General features: G+C 44.4%; 1 protein-coding gene across 1 annotated transcript in view; it reads left to right on the top strand.

Annotated features, from left to right (window-relative positions):
• The window catches only part of BAHD1 (bromo adjacent homology domain containing 1), a 68,476-nt gene that overhangs the window by 27,039 nt on the left and 14,429 nt on the right, over window positions 1–27,008 (top strand). Inside the window, exons 2-4 of the mRNA XM_089687470.1 lie at window positions 6,472–6,848; window positions 11,456–11,615; window positions 22,143–22,219. Of these exons, the coding sequence (XP_089543596.1) occupies window positions 6,472–6,848; window positions 11,456–11,615; window positions 22,143–22,219 (614 nt within the window). The remainder of the gene's footprint in view (window positions 1–6,471; window positions 6,849–11,455; window positions 11,616–22,142; window positions 22,220–27,008) is intronic.

Genomic DNA, 27,008 nt, shown 5'->3' on the forward strand with positions numbered 1-27,008 from the left:
GTATGTGAACCCCTTGGGATTATGTGGAGTTTTGCATGAATTGGGCATAAAATGTGCTCTGAACGTCATCTAAGTCACAACAATAGAAGAACACAGTCTGCTGAACATAATACTACACAAACATTAGATGTTGCCATGGTTTAATTGCACATAACATGTAAACATTCACAGTGCAGGGAGGAAAAAGTATGTGAGGCCCTAGCTTAATGACTTCTCTCAGAGCTAATTGGAGCCAGGAGTGAGCCAACCTTGACTCCAATCAGTGTGATGATATTGGATGTGTTGCTGACAGCTGTCCTGCCCTTAAAAAACACACACCTGTTTTGGGTTTACTGGTTTCAAGAAGCACTGTCTGATGTGAACCATGCCTCGCAGAAAAGAGCTCTCAGAAGACCTACGATCAAGAATTGTTGACTTGCATGAAGCTGGAAAGGGTTACAAAAGTATCTCCAAAAGCCTTGATGTTCATGTGTCCACGGTAAGACAGACTGTCTACAAATGGAGAAAGTTTAGCACTGTTGCTACTCTCCCTAGGAGTGGTCGTCCTGTAAAAATGACTGCAAGAGCACAGCGCAGAATGCTGCATGAGGTAAAGAAGAATCCCAGAGTGTCAGCTAAAGACCTACAGAAATCTCTGGCACATGCTAACATTTTTGTTGACACATCTACAATAAGGAAAACATTAAACAAGAATGGAGTACATGGGAGGACACCACGGAGGAAGCCATTGCTGTCCAAAAAGAATATTGCAGCACGTTTGAAGTTTGCAAAAGAGCACCTGGATGTTCCACAGCACTACTGGCAAAATATACTGTGGACAGATGAAACCAAGATTGAGTTGTTTGGGAAGAACACACAACACTATGTGTGGAGAAAAAAAGGCACAGCACACCAACATCAAAACCTCATCCCCACTGTAAAACATGGCAGAGGGAGCATCATGGTTTGGGGCTGCTTTGCTGCCTCAGGGCCTGGACGGATTATTGTCATTGATGGGAAAATGAATTCCAGAGTTTATCAAGACATTTTGCAGGAAAACGTACGACCATCTGTCCACCAACTGAAGCTCCGCAGAGGATGGGTGATGCAACAGGACAATGACCCAAAGCATACAAGTAATTCAACAAAACAATGGCTGCAACAGCACAGAATATGCCTTCTGGAGTGGCCCAGTCAGAGTCCTGACCTCAATCCGATTGAAATGCTGTGGCATGACCTTAGGAGAGTGATTCACATCAGACATCCCAAGAATATTGCTACACTGAAACAGTTTTGTGAAGAGGAGTGGTCCAAAATGACTCCAGATCGTTGTGCAGGTCTGATCTGCAACTACAGGAAATGTTTGGTTGAGGTTATTGCTGCCAAAGGAGGGTCAACCAGTTATTAAGTCCAAAGGTTCACATACTTTTTCCTCCCTGCACTGTGAATGTTTACATGTTATGTGCAATTAAACCATGGCAACATCTAATGTTTGTGTAGTATTATGTTCAGCAGACTGTGTTCTTCTATTGTTGTGACTTAGATGGCGTTCAGAGCACATGTTATGCCCAATTCATGCAAAACTCCACGTAATCCCAAGGGGTTCACATACTTTTTCTTGCAACTGTATATGTTGCTGAGCTAATCAAAGCATGGTTGTGGTGCTGAGGTGTGGTTGTCCAGTTCAGTTGTATTTGCAAGGTGTTATGACGCAGGGTCCAAGACTGCTAAACTGCTTCAATTCCTCTCGGACAACTTGAATTGATTGGCTATTTAAACTTTGCCCCACCTGGAGATATTTCACTTGCAAAGAGTTAAAGTTGAATTGAGGCAAACTGGTAATCTGGAAGGAGCTGATTTACACAGCAAACAAGTTGTTTTTCTGTCCATCCAGTCCTGAGATTTACACAGCACAGTCTTGCCTGGCAGGAAAAGAATGATTTTACTCGGCTGCATTTCAGTTATCTTATTTAGGTCTCATCATTCTCCCACCCGGTGTCTGGACTGTGAAAGAAGCAGCACATTGATGGACTCACCTGTCAGCTGTTCTGTACAGGGACTGCAAAATTCTAAAACCACGTCAAATTCAAGTACCTCTACTTTCTTGCATTTTGCTTGAGGCTTTGACCTGAAGAAGGGGACACTCCCCGAAAGCTTGTCCTTAAAAATTGTTTGTTAGTGCAAATAAAAAAGTATCACGGACAGTACTCAATTGTTTCTTGCATTTTAAAATTTATGTAATACATTTTTACATTTAATTTAAAATTAAATTTTATATTTTTTTATTCAGTCATTTAATTCTATAAATATTACAGTGCTGCATTAATTTGTGGTTTCTCTTTCTGCCTGAAGGCCAGATTTATTAATAATAGTGTTTTATTAATAGTAAAAGTAGTATTGACTTTACTATTATTGCTAATACATATATTTTTTTTTTTTGGATTTTTTTTTCACTTTTGTTCTGTAGAATTCTCTTGAATGTGCTATTTTCCTACCGAGTGACTGTTGTTGACAGGCAAATAAAACAGCCAGTAGGCAGCTGGAAGCCAGTCACAAGACACTAGCGATGAGCAGAGTGCGGACAGGACGCAGAAATTTATGTGAAACGCGGACTTAATGTGGTTTTAGGAAGTCTCTTGCCTAAAAGCAAAAGGGATCTGCAGCTGATTGGGACAACTTCACTTTGGTGATATATGCCAAGTTAACAAATGTGCTTTCCACATGACCTGGTCTTTTACAGGCAGTTTTATTGTCAGCTTGGATGAGAAATGAGTGATCTGCCCTGCCTGGCTGTGATTGCGATGTGCCTTCACAGTATGATGGTGAACGCCCGCACAGCTTGATAATCAATGGTAATGCTCAGACCATTCACTTTGCTGACAGAAAACAAGCCATTAAGCTCTCTGGGAGAATGTGTGTGATGTAAAATAATCCTGTCCTCCCAATAGGATGTGTAAAGTGAGATGTTCCTGTCACTGGTTATCGGTTGTTCACTAAGAGCAGATCAGGAAATCTGGTAGCTGGGGGGCTTAAGCCAGCCATAGATGGTTTGAATCTCAGCCAGTTCAGCAGGGACTGGCCAAGATTTGAACCATCTATGTGCAGGCTGATTGTACCCACTTCGGTTGTTGAAAGTCTTGAGTACAACCAGCCTGTTGGATTTTTCATGCGATTATTGCCAGCAGTTATAGCCACTATCAAAATTCACTGTGTTCTCCCGGCAGGGACGGTTTCCCCCATCAACACAGACTGATGGGGGAATTGAGCGATTGGGGAGGTGAGCAATTTATTTTTTCCTGTAGCCCTTGCTTGCAGGAAAGAAAATCATATAGTCTATGGCGGAGGTCAGCAACCAGTAGATGGTGATCTATCAGTACATTGGCCAGATGACTGGTAGATCGCGGTCAGGGCTTGCTGACCCCTCATCCCAGAGCATCAGACAGAGTGCAATGCAGAGGGACTACTTGTAAAATTGGAGTTGTAGTAGGGAGCAAAAGCTGCATAAGTTGATGTCTCCTCTTTAGTTCTTTCTTGTGAATGAGGCCACTCTGCAAGTGCCCTGAAATCTTCTGCAGTACAGCAAACAAGGGGTTAAACAGGCAGCGTTGTGTTGCTTTCCCACCAGCTGCTTTAACCCCTTGGACCCTGCTGAAGCATGCAGTTGCGGGGCACTTGCAGAGTGGCTCCATTTACTTGAATGGGTCTGGACTGACGGGCGGTAGCATCCACCAAAAGCAACAGGAGGTGTAGTTCTTGCTGTGGCATGTGTATACTTTTGACTGCTGCCTCAGCAGCTAAAGGGGGAAGGGATTGGGGGCAGTAAAACCATGATTCAAACGCAGGGTTTTACCATTCTGCAACTTTACTTGCGAACGAGACGCTGATGGATGCAACTAAGGGCTCATTCACAAATGCAGCAGACACTACCGCTCTTCTGCAAAGCAATCCAAGTGTGTTTGACAGGTGGTGAGCAAGGGATATGTTGCCTCCTCACCACCTGATTTAAACCCATGATTGCTGTGCAATGTACGCGATTGTGACACTGTAGTACTGCAATTAGAGGTTTAAATCAGGTGTGAGGTGGTGACACTGTGCCTGGTGATCTTTCACTTCTCCCATGTTATTCAGGTAGATCTCCACCTCTTTAAGGTTGCCTACCTCTGGTCTGTGGTCTGTTTAATGTCAGAGGAGCCCACTGAGCAATCCCCTGCTTAAGCCTTCCATAGATGGTTCAAATCATCTTTGGGCAAGGCTGATTGTACCAAAGTCGATTGCTGTACAAATTTTTACATGTCGTTATTGCCAACGGCTATACCCGCTAGCAATAATTACTGTTTTCTCCTGGTTTCTTGCGCGCACCCCACGGCGGGAGAACACAATAGCTCTGCGGGAGGAATTTCCCCATCAACATGGACGGTGTTGATGGGGAAAACATCGTGATCCATGGCCTGCCTTACACGTACACCTAAAACATTGGCAAAGTAATCCTCGGGGCTCTGATGGGAAGATCTGTCTGTGTTCTCAGTGGCCTGAGGGCCATAGTTATTAGGAGGGATTCCTGTTCTCCATGTTTTTTATGGCGAATTCCACATTATGAGTAGAGAGAAGTCCTTAAGATACGGTAAGTTTAAATACCAAAGACTCCATGGTGATCAGGAACAAGTGGGAGTCATGGCAAGAGAATCTCACCCTATGGAACGCTCAAGAGACTGGTGACTCGTCCTAGTGAGCTCCACTTATAACTGAGATCACTTTGTGGTGGATTGAACCTTTAAAAGGGAACTGTAGACTTATTTGGTATTGTTTTCTTGTGTTTCTATTTTTTGTTGATATACATAGGGCAGACATATGTGAAATCTATGCTTTCATCATGTAATTGAGGTTTCTGACTGCAGTATCTGATATTCAGCTAGAGGTACAAGATGGTTTACATTCCTGGTTCTGTTATGTGTCATGGTGCACAAATGAAGACCTGATTGTAAACCTAAAGTGGACCTAACATCAACGTTTAACAGAAGGACTTGAGGCAGCCTACATCCACCGAGGATCTGGGGTTAGTTCTCCAAGGTATTTGGAACAACCTACCTGCTGAGTTCCTTCAAAAACTGTGTGTAAGTAGACCTAGAAGAATTGAATATTTGATACAGTTTTGAAGGCAGAGGGAAGTCACGCCAAATATTGATTTGATTTGAATTTCTCTTCTGTTCACTTTCCAGTTTGTTAATTGATAAAAAAAAACACTTAAATTTCTGAAAGCATTCTTACTTTACTGCATTTTTCACACCTGCCTAAAACCTCTGTACAGTACTGGAAATGGATAAACGCAGGCCATTGTAAGCACCCCTGTCAGTAGTCAGTGTTAAATGGTTTGTCCCAGCCCTCTGACACTTTGTCTGGCCAGCCTGGGCTGTTGAAAATTAAGATTTACTGGCAGGTTCACCAGGAGAAAATAAAGGGGGGAAAAAAAGCAGCCACCACATCTAAGAATTGGTAAGCTGCAATTTAAAGTGGTAGTAAACCCTTACATATACCTAGTGAAGTGACTAGCTTCAAGTGTTACAGAGGTGAAACAAATCCTCCTACATAAGGTGAACCTGTCTGCAACCCTTTCTTCTTTACAGCCCTTCAGAGTTCAGAATTTCTACATCTTGTCTGAGATTTCAGAAAGCAGAGGCAGGGAGCAGAAGTTACACTCTGCAGAGCTCAGTGAGAGCTGTTTGGACCGAAGGAACAGAGCTAGAGCTAAAGCTGTCAATCACTAGCTGTGTGCTGGAGTTTCCTCCCCGTTTTCTGTTGGTGTCATGAAAACCTGTCAGAAGTGACTCCTACAGATAACAGAGGAATGAGGCAGCAGACAGAAATGACACTTGGTGCTCTGGATTTAGAAAAGTACACAATATAGAGGGATATGCTCCTAGATTGTAAGCTCCAAGGAGCAGGGCCCTTGAACCCCTCGTGTATCGCATCGCATTGTATTGTTACGGTACTGTCTCATGTACTGTCTCCCATTATAATGTACAGCGCTGAGCAAACTTTGGCGCTATATAAATACTGTATAATAATAATATGCCTTGTTTCATTTCATGTCTGTGGTTTACAACCACTTTAATCAATTTCATGTGTTGGGGTATAATACTGCTTTAAGTTTTTGCTACACATTTCCTATTCAGCACATTATAGATGAGCTAATCCAGAAAAAAAAAAAAATGGCCACCATGGTATAATAGGAGCTTCTCCGATTCTGCTTTCTGTATCGGCTCCCCTCATGTAGTGGACAGTTGGGCATGACACAACATTTTTAAGGGTGTAAGCTACCAGGCTGCTTATTTGCTGCATTCTAATTGCAGGTAAATTAGGTAGAAATGATAACTAGATTTTATAATATTTTTTCATTTGGAACCAAGATCTTTTTTGCACTTCTGTTTAGGTAAAAGGAAATCTTTTGAACTATCACTGCCATTAATCGGTGTCATTTTATTTCCTGCTTCTTAGAGGGATACAAATCACTGGACCAGCTCAGCATAACAATCCCCACAGCAGGGCACCCAGTGTCTCCTGCTCACCCACTCTCAGGATGCCCTGTTCCCAGTGTTCCACCTGCTGCTGAGCCTGTCCCCTACCTGCAGACCCCCAACTCAGAACCTCAGACAATGGCCATGCTGAAAACTGCTCGAGAGTGTCCGCAGAGCTCCAAACCCCCGAGTGGATCCAAGTCAGGAGTCCGAAATACACCGGGGTGTGTGCATGCAGCTGACAGTAAGACGAGCAAAAGCCACAACCACCCCAAACAGCAGAGGATCAGCAGGAGAAGAGCCACAAATGGCTGGATGCCTTTGGGTACAGCTTGTGAGAAAGCAGTCTATGTGGTTGTAAGTATTTAGTTGCTGCACGCCAATACAGTATAAATCCATGGAAATATTTTTTTATTCCATATAAACATGTTACTGTGCCTTATTCACGTATCATGGTTAACACTTTTTCACCCAGCCTTGGTGTCCCTTTTAATAGGATCTGTACGCCTGGGGGGCAAGGATCAATGATTATGAAACCACAGTGGTTTGCTGTCACAGTATTCACATCAACCGTCAGACAGCTCGGTCTCTGTGCTGGGAGCGCACTGTGAGCACGCTCTCAGCACAAAAATGTCAGCTGCTTAATAACGCGTGTGTGGGCATTACAGCTCACCATTTTTGCCACTGCACATATGTGCAACAGCATATCAAAAGCCAAATTTCACTTAGTTTTGAATGAAGAATACAATTATTAAATTCCATGTTGGCTTTTTGCTATCTGTCTCCCATTTGGGGCATCTTTCTTGTCCAATCAGAGATGCTTTGTATTCACTGGTGAATATGCAGTGGGACAGCCAATCGGCACAGAACCCAGAAAATTGCAGTGATCACTATATGTATTTATTATTATTTATTATAGGTACTTGTATAGTGCTGTCAGTTTACGCAGTGCTTTACACACACCTACATACATACATATATATATATATATATATATATATATATAGTACATTCACATCAGTCCCTAACCCTCAAGGGGCGTACAATCTAAGGTACCTAACTTACATTCATACACATACTAGGGCCAATTTAGACATGAGCCAATTAACCTACCAGCATGTCTTTGGAGTATGGGAGGAAACCAGAGTACCCAGAGGAAACCCACGCAGGCACAGGGAGGACATGCAAACTCCAGGCAGGTGGTGCTGTGGCTGGGATTCGAACCAACAACCCTAGTACTGCCAGGCAGAAGTGCTAACCATTTAGCCAATGTGCTGCCTCCTATTGCAATGTAGCACCAATTTACTAAAGTGATTTCCAGCTTCACTCATGTATGAGATATGGGTACTTACATTGGTCTATGCTGGACCATTGTAACTATGCAATTAAGATCATACCTGAAGTTCAGCTTTAATTCCTGACTGCTAGCTGTGACCTGGTTTTTTTCCAGTTCCTATCCTTCCTGTCCATGTTTGTGTCTTTTTATTTCATTGTCTTTGGTTATGCTTTAAAGTAGAACTACAGGCAAAACTTTTTATTCTATTTTGGAGTAAAGGAGGGTCATAACCCGTCAGTTTATTTTTTGCCATCTGTGTCCCATTGGGGAGATTTCCCTTCACTTCCTGTCCCATAGCCAAAACAGGAAGAGAGCGGAAATCCTGCAAATTAAGGGAATCCCTTGGGGACCCCCAGGTTACCGGAACAAGTGTAAGGAGAGAAAGAGAAGCGCCTCTAAATGCAGCAGACCACTTTAATATAGCATAAAAGTAGGAACACTCACATGTAGGTAGAGTAATACAGGCGTGTTAAATGTGAGGTGTTGAACACCCAAGTAGAACGGCTGTCACTGGTGCCCTCTGTGTCCGCGTCTCACTGGAGCAGCGTGGTAGCAGGAAGGATACAGATGGCAGCTGGCCGGTGTGCACGTACTCCTCAATGGCAGCTGCTTGACAAAGGAGCACGCTTCCACCACTAGAGGCCAGCGCATGCTCCGAAACAAATCGCATTGCATCCTGGTCACTGACGTCATCACGCCAGCGGTGCTCTCCATCATGCATTCCAGCTGCCATTGAGGAGTACGTGCACGCCGGCTCCACATCTGTCTCCCTCTTGCTCTTCTCTTCTAGGAGTGTCTAAATAGTCTTTTGTGCTGGCCCAGCTCCTCCACCCCTCCCTTTTCCTCCCTACAAAAACTTTTATGTAGCTAAAGAGGAATACTACAGTATTGAGTGACACTCTGGAGTCTGCTGGCATCACATCCAGGACAGTGGCACTCCTCAGCAGATGTCTCTGGGCTTTTAAAGTCTACACAGGGGAGGCTTTTCAAGGTAAATAACAAGAATAAAAGATGTTAGTGGTTCTAAAGTCAAAATGTTTTTTACAGATACTGCAAAGAACGCCCCACTACCTGTCCTACCCACCCTCCTTTCTAAACAATTACCTGACTCCTGTATTGCTCCAGAAACTTCTCTGCTTCAGCACCACTTCCTGATCTCACAGGGGACACTGAGGGCAGCAGAGCCAAAATCTCCAGCTGCTGTCAGTCAAACTGCTGTGAGGAGGGAATGGGGGCGTGGCTTACTGAAGTGGTGTGTGTTTATGGATGCACACAGCCCTATTCAGGAGCTCATGTGCATAGGTACCTCCTTAGCGCACAGCTTGCTAAGGAGGTACCCTGAGTAGGGAGGAGTGAACAGCGCCAGTGAGGGACTTCCAGAAGAGGAGGTTAAGGATCTTTCTCTGCAATATCGTTGCATAGAGCAGGTAAGAATCGCATCTTTTTTATTTTAACCCAAAAGTATCCTTCTGTATCACTTTATATGCATCCTTTGATAAGATTTTCCTTGAAATGAAGGGTCTGGTGACATGGTATCTTTAAGAGTTATTTTTGTTATTTTGTTTTATTTACCGTATTTATTTATTTTTTCTGGTGACTGTTTTGTTGATGACTTCATTTTAAAGGTTTATATTTTTAGGCTTTTCATCTTTTTTTATTGCTTCACTGCTTGCTATGCAAGTAACCCAGAACAAGCATAACCAAAACACAGGTTAGAATAGCTGAAATCATCCTTGTTACAGGTGACTCACAAGTAGTAGTAGTGATACAAAATCTAGTCCGACAGCCTTGGAGCTTTTCCTTTTTAGTAACAAGTCAGCATTGGCAATTTGAAAATTTTCCTTTACTACTTGGAGTTGAGTACATTATTCGGAGAGATAAAAGTATCGTATTTTGCGCTCCATAAGACGCACCTAGGTTTTAGAGGCGGAAAACAAGAAAAGGAGATGACCAGAGACCGCGGACACAGTACAGGGGATGACCAGAGACTGCGGACACAGTACAGGGGATGACCAGAGACTGCTGAAACAGTACAGGGGATGACCAGAGACCGCGGACACAGTACAGGGGATGACCAGAGACCGCGGACGCAGTACAGGGGATGACCAGAGACCGCGGACGCAGTACAGGGGATGACCAGAGACCGCGGACGCAGTACAGGGGATGACCAGAGACCGCGGACGCAGTACAGGGGATGACCAGAGACCGCGGACGCAGTACAGGGGATGACCAGAGACCGCGGACGCAGTACAGGGGATGACCAGAGACCGCGGACGCAGTACAGGGGATGACCAGAGACCGCGGACGCAGTACAGGGGATGACCAGAGACCGCGGACGCAGTACAGGGGATGACCAGAGACCGCGGACGCAGCGGAGGGGATGACCAGAGACCGCGGACGCAGCGGAGGGGATGACCAGAGACCGCGGACGCAGCGGAGGGGATGACCAGAGACCGCGGACGCAGCGGAGGGGATGACCAGAGACCGCGGACGCAGCGGAGGGGATGACCAGAGACCGCGGACGCAGCGGAGGGGATGACCAGAGACCGCGGGCGCAGCACAGGGGATGACCAGAGACCGCGGGCGCAGCACAGGGGATGACCAGAGACCGCGGACGCAGCACAGGGGATGACCAGAGACCGCGGACGCAGCACAGGGGATGACCAGAGACCGCGGACGCAGCACAGGGGATGACCAGAGACCGCGGACGCAGCACAGGGGATGACCAGAGACCGCGGACGCAGCACAGGGGATGACCAGAGACCGCGGACGCAGCACAGGGGATGACCAGAGACCGCGGACGCAGCACAGGGGATGACCAGAGACCGCGGACGCAGCACAGGGGATGACCAGAGACCGCGGACGCAGCACAGGGGATGACCAGAGACTGGACACAGTACAGGGAAAATAACAGGGACATAGTACAGGTGACCAGAGACTGCGGACCTTTGGGGAGAGAGGGGGAACGGATACCTGAATTTGACAGGTACCCGCTCCCACTTCCGTGGATTTGTCCTTCCCTCTTCTTCCCGCTCTGGCTTCTGTGACAGCCGGGTACCCACTGCGCATGTGCGAGACGCGCTGCGCTTTGTGAATGGCCCGGCGCCTTCTGGGACCTGTCATGTGTCCCAGAAGACACCAAACCATTCACAAAGCGCAGCGCTTCTTGCGCATGTGCAGTGAGCACCTGGCTGTCACAGAAGCCAGCATGGGAAGACTGTACAGCGCTGGACCAAGGATCAGGTAAGGTCCTGCAGGAGAGAAGAGCTGAGCGGCCGGCCCAATATTCTGACACAGTGGCAGCAGAAATACCAGACCGGCCGCTTTATATTCGCGCCATAAGACGCGCTGACATTTTCCCCCCTTTTTTGGGGGGAAAAAAGTGCATCTTATGGAGCGAAAAATACGGTAATCGTTGCCAATTAGATTGCTAGGCATTTTATTCAGTGTGTGCTGTCCCTTCGACTTTCTGTAAAGCTGGGAGGGAGCTCATCCTACACACAGTCCAATACCCAGGCATATCTTAACGTTTAGAGGACATTTTAAAGATGGATGGTAGATTCCTAACTGAGGCCATACTGAACAGAGAGGACTATTCATAAGTGAGGTTTTTTTTGTATTTTAACAGAATGAGCCTGAGCCTGCTCTCCGAAGAAGTTACCAAGCTGTGGAGAGAAATGGAGAGATTATCAGAGTCCGAGACACTGTCCTTCTGAAATCTGGTCCCAGGAAAAAATCCATGCCATATGTGGCAAAGATATCTGCTCTCTGGGAAGAACCAAAAACCGGTATGAGTAAACTTCTATTCTGTCTGTAGCTGGTATTGGGGTACATGTGAACTTGTTTGCATATGTGTTGCGTTAAGGCAGATTTACTTTGTGGATGAAACTTTTCTGATGCTGCTTTTAGGGTTTATTGTACCATGCACTTTATAGCTTTTATAGGTATTCATGGTCATATATTAATGCCACTAAATGCAGGCCAGTGTTATCTGCAGTTACCTACTGATCCAAGATAACAAGCCCACTGCAAGTGTAAGGCCTCATTTGCACCATATGTGCAGAAAAACCGATTGAAAAAAGGTGCAGATTTCATGTGCACAGACAGGAGTTTACATCAGTGCGTTGCATTGAGTTTTTGGTAGTGGTGCACTGAAATGAAAATTCTGGTGCCGGAACCTAAAATTCAGGATGCACTTGTCCGAAAACCGAAATGGACAGTTTTTAAAAATTAATATTAGGGATGCACCGAAATTTCGGCCATCATAACATATCGCCCGAAAATAGCCCTATCAGCATTTTGTCGCTAGGAAAAATTTAGCCGATACAGGGGACTGCGTGTACTGCAGATACGAGGGGGGGGGGGGGACAGCGGAGTAAGGCAGGAGAGGAGAAGTGTATACAATGACTGGCTGTCACTATATGTCAAGAAGAAAAAAAAAAAAAAAGCCAGCAATTGCATTTAACCACTTCCCGACCGGCCGTTGTATATAAACGGGAGCGCGCAGCACCGCGATCCGGTGCCCGCTGTGTCCTCCGGACACAGTGAAACACCGATCGTCGGACGGGACCTCTGTACGAGGTCCCGATCATGTGATCCCTGATTGGCCAATCAGTGATCACATGCAAAGTAGTAAGCAAGATGTCACTTGTGACATCATTGCTTACTATGTGTGAAATCTGTGAATGATCACAGAGGTCACATGGTACAAGGCTATTCACAAAAGCCTTGTACCATGTGACAAGCTGTGACCAATCACAGCTCACTCTGTATTTCTCAATGAGTGTAGAAATGCAGACAGAGAGAAAGATACAGTTGTGTCCAAAATTATTCAACCCCCACTGAAATTGAGTGTTTTGGCCAGTTTGACATTGCTTTTGATCATTCAGTCATCTTGCTTACATTTACATTAAAGAGGCACTTGTAGGTCAGACAAATATAACATAACAGTTATAATGAAATAACCACAAATGTCTTTTCTGTGCTCACAGCATTATCAGTTTTATTCAACCCCCAAGTGACATTCAATCTTAGTACTTAGTACAGCATCCTTTTACAGTTATAACAGCTTTTAAACGTGAAGCATAGCTTGACACAAGTGTCTTGCAGCGATCTACGGGTATCTTCGCCCATTCTTCATGGGCAAAGGCCTCCAGTTCAGTCACATTCTTAGGCTTGCGCACTGCAACTGCTTTCTTTAAGTCCCACCAGAGGTTCTCAATCGGATTTAAGTCTGGTGACTGCGATGGCCACTCCAAAATGTTCCAGCCTTTCCTCTGCAACCATGCTCTAGTGGACTTGGAGGTATGCTTGGGATCATTGTCCTGTTGAAAGGTCCAACGTCTCCCAAGCCTCAGGTGTGTGACGGACTGCATCACGTTTCCATCCAATATCTCCTGGTACTGAAGAGAATTCATGGTACCTTGCACACGCTGAAGCTTCCCTGTACCTGCAGAAGCAAAACAGCCCCAAAGCATGATTGACCCTCCACCATGCTTCACAGTAGGCAAGGTGTTCTTTTCATCATAGGCCTTGTTCTTCCTCCTCCAAACATAGCGTTGATCCATGGGCCCAAACAGTTCTAATTTTGTTTCATCAGTCCACAGAACACTATCCCACAACTTTTGTGGTTTGTCCACATGGCTTTTGGCATACTGCAGTCGACTCTTCTTATTCTTTGGAGACAGCAAGGGGGTACGCCTGGGAGTTCTGGCACGGAGGCCTTCATTACGCAGTGTGCGTCTTATTGTCTGGGCTGAAACTTCTGTACCCACATCTGACAAATCTTTTCTCAGTTCCTCAGCAGTCACACGGGGACTTCTCTCCACTCTACGCTTCAGGTAGCGCACAGCAGTCGAAGTCAGCATCTTCTTTCTGCCACGACCAGGTAGCGTTTCAACAGTGCCCTTTGCCTTGAATTTGCGAATGATGCTTCCTAAGGTGTCTCTTGGTATGTTTAACATCTTTGCAATCTTCTTATAGCCATTGCCCTTCCTGTGAAGAGAAATCACCTCTTCTCTTGTCTTCCTGGACCATTCTCTTGCCTTCACCATGTTTGTAACCACACCAGTAAATGTCTAGAAGGAGCTGAGTATCACAGTCATTTTAAAGCTGCCTAATTGGTGCTTATTATGCTTGATTGCTGCTCGGTGACATCCACAGGTGTTTTCAATACCTGATGGAAAGCACCTGTATGAACCTCTGTTCTTCAGAGTGGTAGTCTTTAAGGGGTTGAATAATTGTGGCAATGAAGAAACCACATAAGAACCATTTACTACTGTATTACATAAACAATTGATGTCATTTTAGTTGCATTTGGGTAGTTACAACGTCCTTGTAGGATTTGATTCTGAATACAATTCCAAATGTACACTATAGTCCCTAAACCCCTTTACAGCATTGGGGGTTGAATAATTTTGGACACAACTGTAAATGATTGCTTTTACATCCTATATGGGTGTAAAAGCAATCAGTGTAAAAAAAAAATAAAAAAATCTTTATCACCCCTCACAAGTAGTACAGTGTCACCATGGTGACACTGTACTGCTAGGGTGACAGTATGTAAAAAAAAAAATATAATATAAAAAAATTAAATAAAAATTAAAAATAAATGTTTAAAAATTATAATTTTTGCTTATAAACTAATTTGGATTTTTTTTTTTTACTAAAAAGATAACGGAATAAATTTTGGCTAAGATTTATGATGAAATATTATTTATTTGCAAAATTTTATTAAAAAAACACTTTTTAAAAAAAATTTTGGACATTTCATTTACATAGCAAAAAAAATACAAATCCCAGTGGTGAATAAATACCACCAAAATAAAGCTTTATCTGTGTCAAAAAAATGGAAAAAATTCTTTTGGGTACAGTGTTACATGACCGCGCAATTGTCATTCAAAGTGTGATAGCGCTAAAAGCTGAAAATTGCCCTGGTCAGGAAGGGGGTAAAAGTGTCCGGTCTGGAAGTGGTTAAAAACCGGCACTGACATATGGTGACAGCCAGTGAGGGAGCCTCTCTGTATACACTGATCCCTCACTGTATACACTGCGCCTCTCCTGATCCCTCCTTGCACACACTGCCCCACCCCCTGCCCCCTACAAAGAGGACCTGTCACTCATATGCTATCCCCTAGGGAAAAAAATACAAAAAAATTTGGTTCCTCCCCACATACGCAGATATTTCGGTTTTGGCTCAGTTTTCAGCCACATGCATTCTGAATTTTTCGGCACCAGAATTTTCATTTCGGTGCACCACTAATTAATATATTTTCAAATGCAATTTTTTGGAAAAAAATACACTTTAATAATTAAAAAAAAAACATATATACTCCAATTGTTTTGTAAAATATGAAAGATGTTGTTATGCCAAATAAATAGATACCCAACATGTCACACTTTAAAATTGCGCACGCTCGTAGAATGGCATCAAACTATGGTACTTAAAAACCTCCATGACTGACGCTTTAAAAATGTCCACAGTGTAAAGTTAGAGGAGGTCTAGTGCTAGAATTATATTATTGCTCTTACTTTTAGATATGGGGGGATGGGGGCACTTTAACCCTTTTTTTTTTTTTTTTTTTTTTTTCTTTTTTTACTATTTTACACTGTTCCTTAAAAAAGAAATAAATAAATAATAATAAAAAATATATATATTATACATGCATCCCTTGTGATAGAAATAATTAGTGACAGGTCCTCTTTATGGAGCGATATGGGGTCAATTAGAATACATGCATAAAAACAGATAGAAACCCCTTGCAAATGTCACTTGCAGATACATGAGTTTACATCAGTTTTCATGCACATTTCAGTGAGTTATTTTGCATGTTGACATCAGTTTTCATGTGTTTGGTTTTTCTTTTTTTTTTGTGCATTTTATTTCAGTGAAGCGCACAAGTATGACTAGGTCCCTAGTTAGTCTTATATTCACTGCATGTGTAACATCAACCAGTAGGTTTTTAATTAAAACGGTTGTAAAGGCTCAAGGTTTTTTACCTTCATGCATTCTATGTGTGCAGCAGTGCCCCCCTAACCCCCTCAATACTTACCTGAGCCCCATCGAGATCCAGTGATGTGCACGACAGCCTCGGCTGTCCCAGGTCTCTGCCTCTGCCATTGGCTCCTTGCTGATGTCAATCACAGCCAGTCAGTCAATGAGGAGAGAGAGGGGGCAGGACCAAGCAACGGCTCCGTGTGTGAACGGACACACAGAGTAGCCGGTGCCCTCACAGCAAGCTGCTTCCTATGGGGGGTACCCGACATAAAGGAGGAGCCAGGAGAGCCTGCGGGGACCCAAGAAGAAGAGGATCCAGGCTGCTCTGTGCAAAACAGTACACAGAGCAGGTACCGTATTTGCCGGCGTATAAGACGACTGGGCGTATAAGACGACCCCCCTACTTTTCCTGCTAAAATGTAGTGTTTGGGCTATACTCGCCATATAAGACTACCCCTCTTCCAATGCACACCAGTGGGAGGAATAGTGCCCCATCATTGATGTCAGTGGGAGGAATAGTGCCCCATCATTGGTGTCAGTGGGAGGAATAGTGCCCCATCATTGATGTCAGTGGGAGGAATAGTGCCCCATCATTGGTATCAGTGGGAGGAATAGTGCCCCATCATTGGTATCAGTGGGGGGAATAGGTGCCCCATCATTGGTATCAGTGGCAGGAATGGTGCCCCATCATTGGCATCAGTGGGAGGAATGGTGCCCCATCATTGGTATCAGTGGGGGGAATAGGTGCCCCATCATTGGTATCAGTGGGAGGAATAGTGCCCCATCATTGGTGTCAGTGGCAGGAATAGTGCCCCATCATTGGTATCAGTGGCAGGAATAGTGCCCCATCATTGGTGTCAGTGGGAGGAATGGTGTCCCATCATTGGTGTCAGTGAGGGGTGGAATAGTGCCCCATCATTGGTGTCAGTGGGGGGAGGAATAGTGCCCCATCGTTGGTGTCAGTGGGGGGGGGGGAATAGTGCCCCATCGTTGGTGTCAGTGGGGGGGAGGAATAGTGCCCCATCGTTGGTGTCAGTGGGAGGAATAGTGCCCCATCGTTGGTATCAGTGGGAGGAATAGTGCCCCATCATTGGTATCAGTGACACCAATGATGGGGCACTATTCCTCCCACTGACACTTGCTGACCCTGTTCTCGTATGGTGCTGCTGCAGCCAGCATATGTGGTTGCAGCAGCACCTCTACACAGAGCACTTACCTGCTGCTCCGGCACTTAATTTTCGCGGGGCCGCTCGGCTCCGCCCCCTCGCCAGTGATTGGCCGCCTGTGTGCCTTTCCTGAGCTACAGTTCTGGCGGCCAATCACCGGTGAGGAGGCGGAGCCGCGCAGCCGCACGAACATCCAGTGGCCGAACTGAAGGAGACGCCGCGCTTCCTGGACCGGATCGTCGTGGGACTGGATCCAGGTAAGAGACGTCAGCCCCTGCAAACCCCTGTACTTAATGCCGCAGCCCCCCTAACTGTGTACCGGCGTATAAGACGACCCCCGACTTTTGAGAAGATTTTCAAGGGTCAAAAAGTCGTCTTATACGCCGGCAAATACGGTAAGTATAGACATGTTTGTTATTTTACAAAATAATAAAAAAAATTAATCTTTAGTATCGTTTTAAGACTGGGGACAGAAGGCCAAAACCTTTTATGCAACAAAAAAAAAATTTCTTGCTAATTTTAAAGTATGCTTTCAATCATGTTGGAATATCCAACCCTCCTTTTCAGCTTCAGTTTCTTTGACTGTTGCAAAAATAGTAGGGATGAGTGGATTGATTTTGGCCAATTTGATTTCCCAGCAAGCTACTGATTTCTGTAAAGCCTAGGTTCACACCTGTTCCTGCAGCCATAATTACCTGCACAGAAAAATGCACACGATATGTGCGGGTGCCATTATTCCTAAGGGAACATTGCACACAGGAACTCACTTCCAGTTCCCTTGTGGGCTGCAATTACAGAAATGGTGCCGAGACCTTTCCCCCCGCATTTCTGGGAGCAGAACAGCCCATTCAAATGAATGGGCTGCCATGCCCGGCCAATTTGTTGATTTGTTTTTGTGGCGTATTGTAATTTAGCCTTATTTCATTTTCTTTGTATTTGTGTTTTTTTTTTTTGTTTTGTTTTTGGGTCTATTTATAGATGTTTTAGACAAGATTTACAACTTCCACCCAGCACTCACAAATTATTTAAAATTAGTCTGTCCAGTTAGAAAGAGGAGTCTTGGATGGAAGTTATGTGAATCTTGAGTGACAAAATTATAAATAGACCCTTAGTGTATGTTATCAATATTTGTACACAATTTACATGTCACATTTAAAAAAAAATGTTTTTCTTTCTGTGGAAAACATAAAGTTAAGAGGCCAATTTTTAACACAAGAACATGTCCAGGATAGTTAAAGAGGAACTTTCCTAACCTATAGGAGCTATTCAAAACCCATTGCACCCTTAAAATACATAATTTAATTGAAATGCATTTTTCCAATAAATTTTACCATTTTTGGCAAAAAACGTCAGAGCTTTCCTGAAATTTCAAGGAGGTGTGTCTTTCAGAATTTAATACTTTTGTAAACTCCGTTTATCTGAAGTCCTCTTCCAGTATTGAGAGAAGGCTTCTCCCACCTAGAAACAGGAAATACATCATCCACCATTATAAAAAAAAAAGGGCAACATACCCCTGAGCCTCAGTTCTATATATTATTATACAGATGTTTGTTTGTTTTTTTTCCCCAAATCTTTCATGCTGTAGTGCTAGTTGCAAGGGCCTCCCTGTCTGGCTACCTATCCTACCTGTTTTTTTAAACCAATTGATATGCCTAGACAGAGTACCTAGGAGAAAAAATGTATATTTTTATATCTCCTCCTTGTTTTTGTTTTTTTTTCTTTGTTTTGTTTCCCTTTTTTATTGTAAGCCCGAGGTCCCAGTTAAACCCTGACAAGGATTCTAACCTTATCCCTCTCTATCAAAAAAAAAATTTTGCTGGCCATACAATTTTAATTCTAGGGCTGTCTTCATTTGGGTTGGAATAAAGTGGCATGAAATTAAATCCTTATTCTCCAAAAATAATGCATACATATCCATTACTTAATGACCCTGTAATCCTATTTTTAAATCGATTTTATTTTTTTTATTTTTTTTTTTTCCTGCCTACTTTTACCACCCTCTCTGAGCTTCCAAACCTCTCCCTTTCCTCTCACTTCAGTTCGTATGGAATGAGCAGCGCACATTAGTTGCATTCATGTGCACTGCTCTATATGCACTACAAATCCCATCTGGGCAGCAAGCAAGAGAGGGTGACTTCATTGCCAAATACAGTGGGAATATGGAGAATGAACGTAGCTACCCTCTAACTGGAAATTGGATCACAGCAAAGGGTTTTAGAGGAGACAAAGTGGTAGAAGACCTTTTTTTTTTCGAGTTAATACATACTTGGAGACATTTTTGTTTTTTTTTTAAACCAGTTTAGTGTCAATAATTAAGTCAACTTATAGGAACATATATGATTTGATTGTGCCCAGTCCTTAAAGCTGGATTGTACTCCCCTCTGCTGCAGTGATGTTGCATTCCCGAGCTCCCCGCCAGGCCAGTTTCTGAGTCCTGATTGTCATCTGCTGTTATTGGGCGGGTGAGCATGACGTCGCTCCCACCCACGAATGTGCGGTTGTTCAGTCGGATTCGGCATTGCCGATTTTGTACAGTGAGCTGCATGTGCATAGCTTACTGCACAAGGGTGGACAGACAGATGTTTATCTTTAATTCAGAAGAGACCAAGCATGTCTTCTCTGCATTAATATTCCTGCCTGTTCGCCCAGTTTTAACTTTGGCCTAAAGTTCCACTTGAAGTCCACTTGTTTGGATGAGGCCTAATCTGTGTAAACTGCAGCATGATTCGATACCCCAGGGCTAGCCCCACATCAATTGATCAAATACGGCCTTCTGCAGATGTAGGAAGTCACGTCAGATCCGATTATATTTTCTATATCACACAATGGTTTAGCTTAGGGGTCTCCAAACTGCGGCCTGAGGGCTAGATATTACCCTTTGCTACCCTTTATCCAACTCTTGGGGCACATTTCTTCCCACTGAGACCAACAATGGGGTCACTTCTTCCATTGAAACCAATGATGGTGTATTCTTCCCACTAATACCAATGATGGGGCACTACTCCTCCTACTGACCATCAACCCTGAGGCCATGTTTATTCTCACTGATGCTGGGGCAAGGACATTTTCTATTCTCACTGGCCCTAATCTGGCCCTCCTAAAGTCTGAAGGACCATATATTGGTCCGTTGTTTGAAAAGTTTGGAAGCCCCCTGGTTTAGCTCAAGGGTCAACCAGTTTATGGTACAGGAGTATGATACTTCTTATGACACCTTGTATAAGGATAACTACTATTTCTTTGATCATTGGTTCAATAGATGAGGGCTGTACAGGGCCTGTTGCCTGCTTGTGGTTTTGCACTTTTTCTTCTCCAGTTTGTTTACCTTCTTCCATTTTAGAGGTTTTGATGATGTTTCTAAGGTGTGGGTTTTATTGTAGTAAATTGCTACCGATTACACTGTGAATAACTGTAGTCAAACTTGCGGCTCTGTACATGTAAATGACAATGCTCTATTATTTAGCAGCGGGATAAACCGTTGATGGGTCTACAGGCCTCTTTAGAATGTTATACTTTTATCCTCTTCTTATACCGCCTGCTGCTTGATTGTTGATTTGTAATTTTATTTCTTGTGGGGGCATAACAATAACAATAAAATCTTCTGATTAAAAAAAAAAAAATAAAAAAAACTGCAGCATTATATACAGAGCCTCTAAACAAAGGTTTTTTTCAACAGGCTGTGTATATAGATAGAGATCCATATGTGAAAAGGTGCCTACAGCTTCCCCTACTGGCTGTAAATGAGAATACAGTACATTCATATGCAAATGTGTATATTTTTCATATGTAGTTTCCTAAAATATTCTAAAAAAAACTGTTTTTTCTTCAATAAAAAAGAAAATACACTGATTAGCCATAACATTATGACCACGGACAGGTAAAATGAATAACATTGATTATCTAATAACAATGGCATCTGAAAGTGGGTGGGATATGTCAAGCAGCAAGTGAATATGTTGTCCTTGAAGTTGATGAAAGCAGAAAAATTGTAATGACTAGACAATTGGGTCAGAGAAAATCCAAAACTGCAGCTTTTATGGGATGTTCCTGGTCTGCAGTGGCCAGAAAAGTCCAAGGAAGGAAAACTGGTGAACTGGCGACAGGGTCATGGGTGGTGGAGCTTACTGATTCCCTTGGGGAGTGAAGGCTGGCCTGTGCAGTCTGATCCAATAGAAGAGCTGCTGTAGCTAAATTTGCTGGAAAGTTAATGTTTGTAAAAACACACAGTGCGTTACATTTTTTTGCATATGGGGCTGCATAGCCACAAACTGGTCAGGGTGCCCATGCCAAAAACACTTGTAATGGGCATGTAAGTATCAGAACTGGACTACAGAGCAATGGTGGCCCAGTATGATGAATTCAAGAACGATTTGAGGAACACAACAACCAGCTTGAGGTGTTGACTTGGCCTCCAAATTCTCCAGATCTAAATCCAATTGAGCATCTATGGGATTTGCTGGAAGAACAAGTCCAGTCCTCGGCGGTCCAACCTCTCAATTTACAGGACTTAAAAGGGTCTGCTAGCAACAGCTCAGTGCATACCTTCAGAGTCCTCGATGCATACCTTCAGAGTCCGTCCCTTGAAGTGTTATTGTGGGCAGTCTTAATGGTATGGCTGACTGGTGTATGAGCAAAACTACTACTCCTTCCCTTTAATTAAATTACATAACAGAGTTTCTAGTACTGCTATATTGTGCACTATTTGTGGAGGAGTGTATTCTGGAGCTGTCATGTTGGCTGAGATAACCTCAGACTGCACAAAGGGAATTCTTTTATAGCTTTTGAAATCCTGTGAGACTTCAGGCAGACAGAGCAGCTCTTTGCTACATCCTGTAGGATTTCAGACCACAGAAATCACAAGCACTTGGCAGTCTCTTCTGTTTGCCGAGATGCATTAGGAGTGTTGCATTGTGCCATAGCTAGTTATATTTGTAACAGTATTATTTGTATCATATGTGCAGACTAAGGAAGCAATGTGAGTTATTCCGGTAAAATGTCGTTGTTTCATTGAAGGTCTGTTTACATTGGAGTAGCTGTTTGAGATTCATTGTATGTACTTTTATTTTGTTTACTACATAAATGAAGGCAATGGCATTTTGATTGATTTAAGCTGCTTCTGTGTAATGACCTTAATGTTTTCCATATTCTCGTGCCAGGTGAGCTGATGATGAGTCTCTTCTGGTACTACAGGCCAGAGCACACTCAGGGAGGACGTAACCCCAGTATGCACCAGGTAAATGGAATAAATTCTGTAAATGTTGGCTTCTATAGCTATATCGATTTGTTTTCACATGTATGTGCTATTTGTGGGTATGATATTTTGGCGTCATGATTTAAGATTCCAGTGCTCGGTTGTGACCTCAGAACAGTGATCCTACTTAAAAATAAAAACAATTGTTTTATATAGTCCTTGCGTTCATAAATTAGTGCTAAATAAAATGTTCGCGATTCCATGCAGCTATTCCTTCCCACCACTGTATATCATCTCTGTACAATACACCACATACAAATTGGATCCTCACCAGATAAGACACTGAGAAATCAGTGGGATTTATATAGCGCCAACAGTTTGCACAGCTCTTTACAATATAAAGGGAGACAATACATCAACAGTACAATTCAATAGAAGGGGGTTAGGAGGGCCCTGCTCCTGGGAGCTTACAATCTAATAGGAATGGCAAGTGGAATAAAAGGTAAAAGCTGCGAGGGGTGAACTGATGGGAGAAATGAGATTCAGCTGTTAGCTGAAGGCAGAATAGTCTTCCCTGATGAGCTGAGTGGACAGAGTAGGAGATAGTTGGACAAATTGGTGTAGGGGGTTCCAGAGGCTCTCAAGAAGTCCTGTAGACTAGCATCAGAGGGGGACAGAAGGGACCTAGAGAGCAGGAGGTCTTGGTAGGAGCAGAAAGGACGGTTTGGGTGATATTTGGAAACAAGATTGGTGATGTAGCTTGGGGCAGAGTTGTAAATGGCTTTGTATTTTAATGTTTTGAATTTTATTTGTTGGGCAATGGGAAGCCAGTGGAGGGATTGGCCGAGAGGGGTGGTGGACACTGAGCGGTTGGTAAGGTGGATGAGTTTGGCAGCAGCATTCATGATAGGATATTAAGCTTATGTTGGCAAAAACCAAATACAACATATTTTACTGTGTTTGACATATTGATAGAAGCTTGTGCCACTGCACACATGCATTAGTAAGATGAACTGAGTTTTTGTACTTGACATGTTTTGATAAGAGAATGGTGTTGCTTCTTGAAACTGGTTACTGCTATCCCTTCTGCAGTGTTGGTTCCAGCACCCCAGTAACTGAACCATGCAAACACAGGGTGTCTTTTGTTATGTGACTACCTAGCTCTACTGTGTAAAGACAGAAGGCCCCAGTCTGTAGCAAAATATACATGAAGATTATCCTGAAGAAGGCAACACTGTTGTTTTACGGCGCTGAACAGAAAGATCATAAACTATTCATTGCTTTTTATGTGAGTAGTATTTGGTTAGGCGCCCAAGTGTGAATATGGAACAAAGTTTACTAAAGGCATAATATTCTTTGTACATGCATTGCTTGGAAAGATAATTGATGACTTCCTGAGAAATAATATTTCAGACTTTGTATTGGACACCAGGGCTGTGTTCTGAATAGGAGCTTTGTGTCTCCATTATTGTTTTCCCTCAAAGACATTTTTTGAGTTCTCACCCTTGCGGGGTTAGGGGTTCTGGGGTAGTCCAGTTGCAAAGGAGAGGACTAATTGGCAGTTGTCTCAGGATTGGCAAGTCTTCATGTGGAACCCATAATTCAGAGATGGTGGGAAGTAGCCTTCAAATGATGAATACAGGAACTTTGGTCCTGAAGAGTTTAACCCACCTGCATGGGAAGCTAGAAAAGGAACAGAGTGGAGTTGGCACCTTGTCTGTGAGGTGGAGTAGAGTGGTTCACAGCTGTGAGAAAGCGTGAACTTTCTGGAGACTGAAACATTTGCCTAAGTCCTGAAGCAGGCGGGTACCCTAAAAACCCTGGTGTAGGGCTGGTATATTGACGGTGAGTCTCTGTGTTGTTTTCAGTACACCAGACTTATGGGCTGTTTGCATTTACTTTAACTGAGGAAAGCTGTTTTGTTTGCTTGGTTTTGAAAATAATAAAGACTGTTTTAAAAGTGGTTGGCTGGTGACCATGGGCTACCCATGATACAGCTTGGATCACTTGGACCTTCAGATGTCTAATATTCTGAGTCTGATGTAGGGTCCGCTAAACACATACCAAACTTAGCACAAATCTCCTTAAAAAGTATAATTCTTCACTTTGTGTGCCATGGCTCATTTATTCCTATAGGTAAGCTATACTCTGCTGGAGACTGCCGTGAGTATGGTTTACCTGTGCGCATGAATGGTGCTGCTGCGTACATGTGCAATGAGAGAAAAAGCTGGTGCTTTTGTTGGAGATGCAGAGCAGCGCCGGGCTGCACATCACATTGTTGGATTGAGGATAAAGACAAGTATTTGTCCAGATGGGTAGCACACGGGGGAATGGGGAAAACTGATTAAAGGACAACAACGAAAAGGTGCATTTATTTATTTATTGCAGGTACTTGTATAGCGCCATCAATTTATGCATGGCTTTACATATTTATTGTACATTCACATCAGTCCCTTTCTTTAAGGAGCTTACAATGTACGGTCCCTAATTCATATATGCTAGAGACAATTTAGACAGGACCCAGTTAATCTACCAGAATGTCTGTGGAGTGTGGGAGGAAACCGGAGTACCTAAAGGAAACACAGGCACAGGAAGAACATGCAAAATCCAGGCAGGTGGAGACATGGTTGGGATGTGAACCTATGACCCTAATGCTGCTATGCGGAAGTGCTAACCACTTAGCCACTGTGTAGTTGTCCTTTTTAACCAAATAATTTCTGTATGTCACAAGTAGTTTGCATTGTGACTGCAGATGTGATCTGGGCTAAAGTCCTCTATCTCAGAGGTCGGCAACCCTCTGATCGTAATCTACCTGTCAACCACAGGCAGGTGACGGGTAGATCACATCCCCATCCTGCCGACCCACAAGTGCTCCTACCCCCGCATCCCCGATTGGCAAACAGTGCAGAGAGATGCCTGTGCCACCTAGGATGTGCTAGCAGCAAGCTCAGGATCACTTCCCACTGTTTGCAGTGTGATGATTCCCTCCTTCCAGTGTGATGATGCCCTCCTGACCAGTTCATTCAAGTGGATGTGCTCGTGGGTGACATCATGTGCCAAGAGAGGAGGATCGGCGGGATCACACCACCTGAACCTGTGCCACGGAACCTTTCTTGTGCAGCTCTACATCAGGAAAACACTTATACCCTTTGTGGCCTCCGGACCCTCAGTACTGTTTCCTCCTGACCCCTTTGTGCACCCTCCTGATGCCAGTACCATGTCCTCCTGATCCCTCTGTGTGGCCTGAATGCCCAGTTCCATACCCTCCAGAACACCCCGCAGCCCCCTCCCCCGTAGTGTGCCGTCCTGACTCCCCAGTACTGTGCACGCCAGACCACCCTGAAGTGTGCCTTTAATGACCCAGGACCGTGCCCTCCTAATGATCCACTAGCATACTTTCCTGACCCCCCCCAGGACTGTGCCCTCCAGACCTCCCTGTACCAGGCTCTTCTGACCCCCCCCTTCCACCTTCCTCCCCCACCCCCACCTCTGTACCAGGCCCTCCTGACCCCTCTGTACTGTGCCTTCCTGCCCCCTTCCCCCCTTCCACTGTCTTGCTAACCCCTTGTCCTCTGCCCTGCTAACCCCTGTCCTGCTCACCCCTCTTATCTGCCCTACGCATCTCTGTACACTGCTCTTTATACTACTGATCTCTGTACACTGCTCTTTATACTACTGATCTCTGTACACTGCTCTTTATACTACTGACCTCTGTACACTGCTCTTTATACTACTGACCTCTGTGCACTGCCTTACCAACTACTGACCTCTGTACACTGCCCTACATCCTATTGACCTCTGTCAATTGCCCTACCTACTACTGCCCTCTGTATACTGCCCTACCCAGTACTGACTTCTGGGGGCTTGCTAGTTAACAAAAAAAAAAGCCTGTGGCACTCCAGTGATCTTTGCTTTATGCCATGTTGTCATGATAGATCTCCACCTCTCAAAGTTTGCCTACCCCTGCTCTACCTTCTTTTAAATGCGAGTCTGTCAGTCCTTTCGACCCTCATGTTTTCTCATTCTTATGCTGGATCTGTACAGCATGCTGTTTTCACATGTCTGCCTTTTTTTTGCCCATCAGTTGAATTGAAGCCTGGTTCACAGTACTGTGGCTCTGCATTGTCACAGCAGCCCATTCATTTGAAAAGGTGACTGTGCTCCTGAAAACACAGGGAAAAGGTCCCTGAAGCATTTTAAAAATTGAAGTCTGCACAGAAAGCACAAGTGCGATGTGTTTCCCGGTGCAGGAAGCGGCTTCTGCAGTTTTCAGTGTGTGCGGGTGTCATCAGGATTAACGGCACCCGCACGCATCTCCTTCATTTTCTATGTGGGTGATTGCGGCTGCAGGAACGGGGGCCGGCCTACCACAGGGACCACCCGCATGAGTGTGACCCAGGGCCAACAGACACTTTCCATTCTTTGGATGTTTCCATTGTACCTACCTGTCAGGGATCCCCTCGATCCCCGCCGCGATGGTCCCGGCGCAGGCGCAGTGTGCCGCCCTGTGCAGGGACTCGAGCACTAGGTCCGGGCCGGCCGCGGCGTTCGAGTTCGCGCATGCGCAGTAGAAGCCGCGGCCGCCCGCTGGGCACCAATGGCAGCGCAGGGCGGGATATTTAAACGACCCTGAGCTGTCATTCAGTGCCTTCTGGTCTTACCTGTATCCTGTATCTGCGAACCTGTGAATTGTAAGTTGCTGACCCGGATTGTGCCTTGACCTTGCTGTATTTCTCCTGCCCTGACCCTTGCTTTGCCTGACCTCTCTCCTGGATGCTCCCTATTGGATTTGACCTGCTGTTGCTGACCTGGCGTGTGACCCGACCATTCT

This window comes from Staurois parvus, unplaced genomic scaffold, assembly GCF_062004578.1.
Source record: "Staurois parvus isolate SC_StPar_1 unplaced genomic scaffold, SC_StPar_1.0 ptg000426l, whole genome shotgun sequence".
Classification (NCBI taxonomy): Eukaryota; Metazoa; Chordata; class Amphibia; order Anura; family Ranidae; genus Staurois; species Staurois parvus.